The sequence below is a fragment of the Cottoperca gobio genome, chromosome 6 (genome assembly GCF_900634415.1).
Source record: "Cottoperca gobio chromosome 6, fCotGob3.1, whole genome shotgun sequence".
In the NCBI taxonomy this organism is placed as follows: Eukaryota; Metazoa; Chordata; class Actinopteri; order Perciformes; family Bovichtidae; genus Cottoperca; species Cottoperca gobio.
Window position 1 is genome coordinate 26,167,736 of NC_041360.1, and position 10,707 is coordinate 26,178,442.

General features: G+C 43.9%; 1 protein-coding gene across 1 annotated transcript in view; it reads left to right on the forward strand.

Moving 5' to 3' along the window:
- The window catches only part of cadps2 (Ca++-dependent secretion activator 2), a 157,919-nt gene that overhangs the window by 107,653 nt on the left and 39,559 nt on the right, over positions 1-10,707 (forward strand). Inside the window, 7 exon segments of the mRNA XM_029433034.1 lie at positions 2,452-2,553; positions 4,303-4,366; positions 4,684-4,747; positions 4,750-4,806; positions 5,422-5,522; positions 6,882-6,890; positions 9,144-9,300. Of these exon segments, the coding sequence (XP_029288894.1) occupies positions 2,452-2,553; positions 4,303-4,366; positions 4,684-4,747; positions 4,750-4,806; positions 5,422-5,522; positions 6,882-6,890; positions 9,144-9,300 (554 nt within the window).

Sequence of the window (10,707 nt, forward strand, 5' to 3'; positions counted from 1 at the left end):
ATTTCATGTAATTTAACTTTATTTACTATCTTTTATTGTATTTATGATTTGTACTTGTCTTCCTTTCTGTAACATAATCATGTGACACATGCATTATGTTATAATTATCACATTATTTCTTCCTCACCTGTATTTTCTCTCTCGGTCAGGACTCTCCCGTAAGATGTAGTTTGTATTGTTGGTGATTATTGTCGTACCTATAACAGATTTAATCACCTGACTCCCTCTGCAGAGCGTCAGACTCTCGGCTTGCTTCTCTTTTCTCGTCACGTTTAGTTTTTTTTCATTTCCGACTTTGGAGAGTCAGGAACATGCCGCCAGGAGCTCGGTGTTGGTACTCGAGGTGCGTCGGTCAGGGGCTGAACCAGCGAAGGCTTTTATGAGAACAACTCATTAACAGACAACCTCCTCGCTCCTTCCCTCCAGCGACTGCGAGTGCCGTTTGGAGAGGCTGCTTTTCTCTCTCAGCTGCACAGACAAAGCCCAGAAAGTCAAGGCTGGTCGCTCTGGGTACTGATTGCATTTTTCCCCTTTTTTTTGCCAGAGTGCCTATTCAGAGGAAGGGAATGAAAGCTTTACAAACATTAATGAAGCGCTCAACTAACAGTTTTCTTCTTTGTCGACCCTCCTCCTGCCGGCCGGCTGAGCTGTGGAGGAGGAAGAGGAGCCTGAGCAGCTCTCCGTTTGATTGGTTGACTTTGAGGTCAGCGTGGAGAGTTTGGTGAAAATAAGCAAGTCCAACGAGAAAGAAAAGCAACGACGGAGACGCTGAACTGTTTTCTAAGACTTCACATTTTGTTAGACTTTCTTTAAAAAAACAAACCAAGATTCCTGCTCTGACTTCACGTCTGCGATGTGTCGGACCTTTAGCCGCCGCAGACGTCCTCCTGGTCTCGACGGTGAGGAGGTCTCGATCAGGAGGCCGTCTGTGCTGAGATGTCAACAGCTGATCAAAGATGTCTCCAGAGTTCATGTTTCCACTGGTGGAAAAGGCCGTTATTTGCAACCGGCTTATATTTAATATATAAAATATATTTTATCACATGTCTATAAGTACGTGCTTTATACTGAATACATATTTTCTATGCTTCTTTTTTTTTTTAAATACTCTTCACTTCCTGCAATTGTTTCAAAATAAAAGCTCAAAGGGAAACGATCCATTTCCTCTTTTAAGAAAAACATCTTACAGTTTATTTTTATTGAAAGTAGAAGCGAACGACTCCTCACGTCCTCTGGATGATACTAGTTCATCTCCAAGTAGCGCTCAGCTGGTGGCGCTATTTTCAAAGTCATGCCACACCATTACATCGCTGTATTGTATTTTGTACAGAGGACGACTCGACGGAGTTTGCAGGCGATGAGAAGTAGCGTGGGACCGTTGCTTCCTTCATTATTCATGGGGCAGAGAACAAACAGACCAGTGAAAACACTGAATGAAGCAGTTTCACTTCACTTCAATGTGTGTTTCTCCTGCCGCTAACGTTTGCTGACTAAAACCTTTCATCCGGTTAAAACATAGAGTTAAAAACCATCAAGATGTAGAAATGTGGCTTAAAACTGGATAAACAGTCAGTTTCTGACCGATGACCACAACGCATGCTCAAAGCGGATACAACGGCGTGACAGGAGAGCCGAGGAACCGCTTCATTAAAGCTACACATTCCTCTGAAACATGTGGGATAATGTGTGGACACAGCTCAACAACACGGGTCCTGTTGCTTTCAGACACTTTAATGTGGGAAACCTTTTATTAACAGCTCACAAATGATCCACAACCTGTGCAGATGTGTTGGCTTCTGATTGAGACTGAAGCGGCTGCAGAGAGACGGCAGAAACAATATAATAAAGACACAAATAGCTGTAACGCTGATTAAAGAACATTCAGCTGCAGAACTCTTCAATTAATGAACCAACTCAACAGAAAGGAGACGGAGAGCATATCGACGTTTATGTGGCTATTGTGCAAAGTGATGTAATGAATGTGTGCGTCTGCAGGTGTGTAGCGTGATGCATGACACCACAAAGTAATCATGCATTTAATAAATGACTTACAGCAGATGCTTCTTGCAGCATTAACTACTTGTTCTGTAGTTTCTCTGTCGCCCGTTGACCCCAATGACACTTCCATATTGTTCAGAGTTGTTCTTCCCGTTATGTAGTAATAGAAACTTTGTGTCTGTACTGATTGTAATACTATACGCAGGCACGCGTCCTTCCTTTTGTATTTCCTGAATCGTGAATATCAGTGTTCATGTCCTTCTGCAGAGACGTCAGAGGAGACGTGACATTAAGTTGAATTCTGGCTTTGATTTGAGAATAAATAATATAATAACCAGTCGCTTCTCCTGCAAAACTAAAGGATGTCATACGTTGATTCTGCGACCTGTAGCCTGCAGGTGAAGGTGAAGGTCAGCTGACTGTGTCCTCTGTGTGATTCTTCCGTCTCCTCAGGCCTGATGGGATGGGGACGGTGGCGGTGGAGGAAAAAGAGCACTTTGAGGCCATTAGGAGTCGCCTCATGGCTCTGCTGGACAACCAGATCACACATTTCAGGTACGAACTCTCTTCTTCCAGAGACTTTGAGTTTCCTGGTTTTTGGATTATCCTGGTTGTGTTTTTGCACATCACACGTCACAATTCTGCAGAGTCCCGTAGAAACAACGTATCGTAAGTTTCTTATCGTTGTCCGCTATGTTTAGAGCTGCGTCCTCAACTCAACGTACATCAGGTACTCAGAACAAACCATAATAAATAATGTAATGCATTACTAATGACTGGGTTGAGAGACGGCTACAAACAGAGACAAATGCTTAAAGACACAAAATCCGAAACCTGAATAACCAGATTTCTCATGCTGCATGTAAACGTCACATCTTCAATATTATTACAATCAGGACACTAATGTGTTTGTAAACATACTCCATATCCTCATTTATGTACGTGTTGCTGTTCAACATCTTTGGGACTTTGACTCGAGGATGAAATTATTAGATTTTGTAGGTCAAAGGTCACTGTGACGTCACAAAACACGTTCTTGGCCATAACTCAAGAATTCACACGCTAATTATGAGAATTTCACACAAATGTGTTAATAGGATAAAATGATGACATTTTGCAATTTGACTGATTGGCGGAGACGCATAACTGCAGTTACTATTATTATTATTATTATTATTATTATTATTATTATTATTATTAATAGGAAAAGGATAAGTTCCCATCCATTTCATTTGCCCTTTTGTTAACGTAAACTTGGAGAGTTACCACTCAATGTGTTTGTTTTGTTGTGTTTGTAATGTGGATCATGTGACCTTTAGATTGCAGATTGATTTGAGCGATAAAGTAACTGTAATGGATTACACGACTCGAGCGGGGACAACAGAACGTCTCATTGAAAATGAATGGGAAATAATGGCTGAATGGAACCCTATGAAAAATACATGTTAACCTCTAAAGCACATTGGCTAAATGCTGTGATGTAAAGTGATTTCTAGAAAACCAAAACATGTAAAAAGCACCAGTCTGCTCCTTTAACTCCATCATAATGAACCCAGGCAGTCTGGGTATTTTTAGCCCCATCAGAAGCTCACAACAGGTGCAGGACATGCGTCGACGGCCGCTGATGAGACCTCCCTGCATCTGCGTGCTGCTATTCAGCGCCGCCGCCGCCGTGTGAACGCATTGTGAGTGCACTGTGAAAGCGGCAGCCCCGAGACCTTGAGCAACACTCGTCTGAATGGACCTGTGCCATTAACTGTGCTGAAGCCCGGCTCTTTAAACTCCTTCGCGCCTGAGAGGGGCCCTCCATCTGGCCCCAGAGAGGACAGGAGGGGCCGGCCAGGGCCGAGTGTGTGTGTGTGTGTGGGGGGGGGGGGCGGTGATCAGCGGGAGTCATTACTAACTCACCTCAACAAGAGGCTAATGCTGGCAAACAATGGCCGGGACAATGCTGGGATTATGCTAATGTCCCCCAGACAAGAGCAGGACTTCCACAGTTTAGTTTAGATTAAAGCTCCGCTAAAGATTAATCTGTGGTTATACGTTTTAACTACAGCTGCTCCTCTTTACTGCCTCTCAGGAAGGAGATTATCTGAAGATTACCTCATCACTCTTTAGTAATTATTCATCTTCGGTTTAACCAACAGTCAAGTCTCACAGCTCCACATAAACGTGGAGGAACGTGTCTGCTTGTGTTGAGGCGTTAGGGTTAGGGTTAACCCTAACCCTCACCCTATTCTTCTTCTTCTTTCTTTTTTTCTCCTGTTTCTAAATGTGATGACCGCCCACGTTCTACATGTGCAGGTACTGCTTTCCCTTTGGACGACCAGATGGGGCCCTGAAGGCAACGCTCTCCCTGCAGGAGCGGGTACAGAAACACGTTTCAATACTTCTGCATTTCAAACCTGAGAGCTTTTAATAAAGCTTCCTACGTTTACTTTCAGCAAATGGAAACGATTCATCTTAATTATATTTAAAAAGCACCTGTTTTTATATATAAAGGCTGCATGTCTCTGTAAATAGGAGGTAACTGCAATATTCAGGTTATGTTTGCATTAATATGCAATGAAATTTACCAATAATTAATTAGCATTAAAACATTTATAATGAATAATTAGTAAATGGTAATAATAAAGCGTAACGCCCCGACCACGCCCTGACCACGCCTCGCTGTTTGTGCTTCAGGTTCTGATGAAGGACATCACGACGCCTGTTCCTCCGGACGAGATGAAGAAACTGGTGCACAAGTGTTGGAGAACGCGGCTCAAATCAACTACAGTCAGCTGATCCAGTACGCTCAGATCAAAGGTGAGGATTTACACAACCCGGCCAAAAGTTTTCCATCATTTGAACCAAAACAAAACAATCAAGTTTTGATCCTGAACTTTGAAAAATACAACAAATATATTAAAAACAAATATATTTGTTGTTTTTTTATGTAAATATAAAAAACCTGTGAGGAAATCTGAGAATCCAACATGACCTCATGGGAAGATGTATAAATATCTCGTCACTTTTAGGGACATTTTGTATTTCATGTCACGCATTTAAAGTTTTCTTTTGTCATTTATCGGCTAGTTCTTGTTCCCAACTTGAAATGTACGGACGCAGTTTTAAACACGTGGATAACGTTGTGAATTCAAACAAAACTACTCGGTTACATTTAGGAAACAATCATGTTTAGGCTGTTTGCTGCGTTTGTAAGTGAGGTAAGAGGTGGACTAATATCGAATAGAAAGACTTTGTTATTCAGAAGCCAGTCAGCGACTCCCGTCACAGGAAGTTCATGAGATCCTTAAAATCTAAAGGGTTGACCCTCTGAGGAGCAGGATATCAAACAACTGAGGTTTATGGGAAATGTAGTTGTGTTTGTCACGTATTAATAAGCGTTTTTATTTCCTGTTTCCTGCCGTGTTCCTTCAGTGGATCCTCAGGCAGCGGCGGAGAAAAGACTGGAGGACATGATGCGACTGGGAGAGCTCTGCATCGAGGTCCTGCAGCAGAACGAGGAACATCACGCCGAGGTGTTTTATTTATGAACTTGTAGAGACACAAGTTACTATCAAAGTTACATTTAGGGAACTTTTGATCAAATCCAGCATGTGTAACTATTTTATTATTATATATATATATTATATTATATTATTATATATATTATTATATATATATATATTATTAAATTACTGTTACAGGGAAGTACTCATCTGCATATTAAATGCATTTAGTAACTTTCCACCATAAATCTGACGTGCAAATCATGTTTCTGTTTGTTCCCACATGCATATTCTTGCAGACGAGCAATAATAGTTCAATCTGAAGCAGCTTTAAACATCCAGAGCAGCGTGATAGATACGAGAGGGAGGGGAAATAAAACTAACAATATGACGTACACATCACTATCTACATATATATATATTTATATATTTATATATAATTATATATAAATATAAATATATTTATATTTATTTATATATAAATATATATTTATTTATATATATATAAATAAATATATATATATTTATTTATATATATATAAATATATATATTTATTTATATATATAAATAAATATATATATTTAAACAAGTCTTCTCTTTAACTCTTCTCCTCTCCAGCAGAAACTCTGTTGTCTTTTTCTTCCCGCTCTGCGTGACGGCAGCGAAGACGCAACGAGTCACTTGATCATTTCATTAACGTTTTTTGATCACTTTTCGCAGCACTGTCCATTTTTTCTCCTTCTTGCTTCTGTTGGCAGCGCGCTCGCTAAAGGCAGAGGCCCGATGAAAACAACGCCCACGCCGTATGCAGGCACCGTGTTCTACACCGCGGTGTACAACTGATCAATCATAGGTGTTGAGACATGGCGGTTTGATCGGCCCTAAGTGGCAGCGTGGCGCTCAGGCATCTGTTTCTCTGCTATTAATACCACGCCGCGCTCTGCCGCTGCCATGGCGACCGTTGGATCTCTGCCCCGAGCTTCAGATGTGATGTTGACTGCAAATTAGAGGCTTTTTATCAGAGCGCCGCCTCAAGCTGTCACATATTACATTTAGAGATGAAACATAATTGTTTACTGTCTGCGTAAACAATCCTCACGACGACGCCATCTTTATTATCTGTTGTTGATGGTTTGAATCTCTTTCACTGAAATATGCAAATAAGTTTGCACGTCACACTTGTTCATGTTGGACTCTGAATCCTGCAGCTTATGTGATGAACTGAGAGAAAGTTTCCTCACACTGCAGATCACAGTGAAAACTAACTGCACAGTGAAGGAACTCACAAACACACAACGTATTTACAACAACCACTGCACATCTGTGGAAATGTTATTGTTTCTCTGACTGTCCTTTCTGTCTCTCTTTGTGTCTTCCACCATGTGAAGGGAAGAGAGGTGAGTTTGTTCCGCCGCTCGTGTTTGTTGTTGTTGTCGTGTCGCTGCTGGTTTGTTAAGTCACGTCCACAGTTAACAATGTTCTCCCTGACGGAGAAAACCTAAATGCACACGTTTCTTTTTCAAAATGTCAATCGCATAAAGGTCCAGTGATTATGAAACTATGACGACTATTGTTCTCACTTCACACACAACAACACAACTCCACCTGCAGGATCATAACTGTGTGTTCCTGCTGCAGCGTGAGGAGGACTCGCCGTGTTTCTGGTGCATTGGACTGTGCTGTTGAACGTTTAGTTGTCGATCTTTGATGCTCCGCCTGCTCCGCCCTCTGGTTGGGGTGATGGAGGTCTGATCGAAGACTACAGACTTTGTTCCTGCACATATTTTCTCCTGAGAAACACGATTAGATTATGACGAGAAAGATAATAATCAGTAAACACATGCACAGAAATGATCTTAACTCAAGGGTCACTTACTCGCCTTTCGGATGAGATGATGAAGAGATTAAAGCTTCAGAAAATAACTTTATAAGTTGTATTTCATATTTGAGAGCAGTTGTGCAGTACATGAGGAAAAGTGACAAAGAGCCGACAAAGATCAAATCTAAAAGCTACTTGATGAACAGGCCGGTTGTTTTCACTCTTCATTCATGGAATAAGACACGAGAGATCAGTCTGAAGGTTAGCACAGTTAATAAGAACAGAGACGGACAACAAGGCAAACAGAAGATAATGTGTTGCGCTCGTCTTTTCATCTGACGAGCAGCTTCCTGACGCTTCAGCGACGGTTCAACAGTAACATGAAGACTTTCAGACGATGTTTCATCTTCAGGTTGTTGTTGCACTGCGGCGGTGAACAGGAAGCATCTCTCAAGGCGTCATCAGCCTCGCGGCTCTGACAGCTGACTGTCGTCTGCAACTCGCCTTCACCGCCCGACAACATGCAAGATATTCAATGTGGGAGAATAAGGAGGTGTTGATGATGTTGAGAAGTGGATGTCCTTGGTGCTACAATACGTGCATTAGCCCTTTACCATACCGGCGCTCTTTCTTTATCCTCTTTCCATCATTCTCTCCTGTTTTCTGTCCCTTCTCTGGTTCTCCTCACATTCTGCATCCTTTTGTTTTCAGCCTCTTTTATTTCTGTCCTTTGTTGCCAGCTGCGACAGCAACCTGTGTGTGTGTGTGTGTGTGTGTGTGTGTGTGTGTGTGTGTGTGTGTGTGTGTGTGTGTGTGTGTTTTGAGTACTTGCTGTCTGTACACGTTCTGTCACAGCGTTAGCAGCTTCGTCAGATGCAGACACGGAATGTTAAAGATGTGAAGTTGAACATGAAGGATGGTGTCCATGACGTCCCTGGACCTTCATCCTTCCTCTTTTTTGTTGCCTTTCATTAACATCAACTTCCTGTTTTCTTTCTTCCCTTCATCCCGTTTGCTGTTCTTCATCCTCACATCGTCTCTCTGAATCTTCTGCTTCATCGTCTCTTCCTTTATCTTCCTCGATGGACTAATAGCAGCATTTATTAACAATCCGCCGTTATTGAAGCTGATGTGTTGAGGTGACGGCGTTGTGTGGAGGCGGGTTTAATGCAGTTTGTTGTCAGTGAAAGGAAACTAAAAAGGCGCGTTTGAAAGGACTGATGAGTCGTCCTGCAAGGCCACGAGTGCGAGACGCTGCCGTGTCATTTCACTCCCGTCTTACTCCTCGGCCTATTCTTCCTCCGTCGTACACAACTCCTGACCTCAGTGCATTTCAGTGATCCGTCAACAGGTCATCTCTCTTAATCACAGACGGGCGTTTCAGTGATCCGTCAACAGGTCATCTCTCTTAATCACAGGCGGGTGTTTCAGTGATCTGTCAACAGGTCATCTCTCTTAATCACAGGCGGGTGTTTCAGTGATCTGTCAACAGGTCATCTCTCTTAATCACAGGCGGGCGTTTCAGTGATCTGTCAACAGGTCATCTCTCTTAATCACAGACGGGCGTTTCAGTGATCTGTCAACAGGTCATCTCTCTTAATCACAGGCGGGTGTTTCAGTGATCCAGACCTTTTATGCGACATTAAAAATACAGTGCATATAAAAAGGATTCATGTTTTACTGTTTTACATTTAATAAAAGTAGACTTGGTGGGTTTTCACTGACTCTCAGACAAAGACCCTTTTGAAGTGAAACTACAGAAGAGTTTTAGGAGCATCGTGGTCTGTGCATCTGAGAATCTTGTCTTTGAATCTCTTGTTTTGTCTCTCAGGCTTTCTCGTGGTGGCCGGAGCTGATGGCGGAACACGCCGAGACGTTTCTGTCTCTGTACAAAGCGGACATGGACGGAGCTCTGCAGGTCCAGCCGGTCGACTCCTGGGACAGCTTCCCGCTGTTTCAGCTGCTCAACAACTTCCTGCGAACTGACTGTGAGTGTCGTGAACACATGCTGTCAGACTCCCCATAATATCTCCCTCCTCTCACCCCCTGATATCTCCCTCCTCTCTCCCCCTGATATCTCTCTCCTCTCACCCCCTGATATATCCCTCCTCTCTCCCCTTGATATCTCTCACCCCCTGATATCTCTCTCCTCTCACCCCTTGATATCTCTCTCCTCTCTCCCCTTGATATCTCTCACCCCCTGATATCTCTCTCCTCTCTCCCCCTGATATGTCTCTCTTATCACCCCCTGATATCTCTCTCCTCTCTCCCCCTGATATCTCTCTCCCCCTGATATCTCTCTCCCCCTGATATCTCTCTCCCCCTGATATCTCCCTCCTCTCTCCCCCTGATATCTCTCTCCCCCTGATATCTCCCTCCTCTCTCCCCCTGATAACTCCCTCCTCCCTTCTTCTGATATCTCTCTCCTCTCACCCCCTGATATCTCTCTCCCCCTGATATCTCCCTCCTCTCACCCCCGATATCTCCCTCCTCTCACCCCTGATATCTCTCTCCCCCTGATATCTCTCTCCCCCTGATATCTCCCTCCTCTCTCCCCCTGATATCTCTCTCCCCCTGATATCTCCCTCCTCTCTCCCCCTGATAACTCCCTCCTCCCTTCTTCTGATATCTCTCTCCTCTCACCCCCTGATATCTCTCCCCCTGATATATCTCTCCTCTCTCCCCCTGATATCTCCCTCCTCTCTCCCCCTGATATCTCCCTCTCTCCCCCTGATATCTCCCTCCTCTCTCCCCCTGATATCTCTCCCCCTGATATATCTCTCCTCTCTCCCCCTGATATCTCCCTCCTCTCACCCCCTGATATCTCCCTCCTCTCTCCCCCTGATATCTCTCCCCCTGATATATCTCTCCTCTCTCCCCCTGATATCTCCCTCCTCTCACCCCCTGATATCTCTCCCCCTGATATATCTCTCCTCTCTCCCCCTGATATCTCCCTCCTCTCTCCCCCTGATATCTCTCCCCCTGATATATCTCTCCTCTCTCCCCCTGATATCTCTCCCCCTGATATATGTCTCCTCTCTCCCCCTGATATCTCCCTCCTCTCTCCCCCTGATATCTCTCCCCCTGATATATCTCTCCTCTCTCCCCCTGATATCTCTCCCCCTGATATATGTCTCCTCTCTCCCCCTGATATCTCCCTCCTCTCACCCCCTGATATATCCCTCCTCCTCTCCCCCCTGATATCTCTCCCCCTGATATCTATCCCCCCTGATATCTCTCCCCCTGATAATCTCCCTCCCTCTCTCCCCCTGATATCTCCCCTCCTCTCTCCCCCTGATATCTCTCCCCTGATATCTCCCTCCTCTCACCCCCTGATATCTCCCTCCTCTCTCCCCCTGATATCTCCCTCCTCTCTCCCCCTGATATCTCTCATC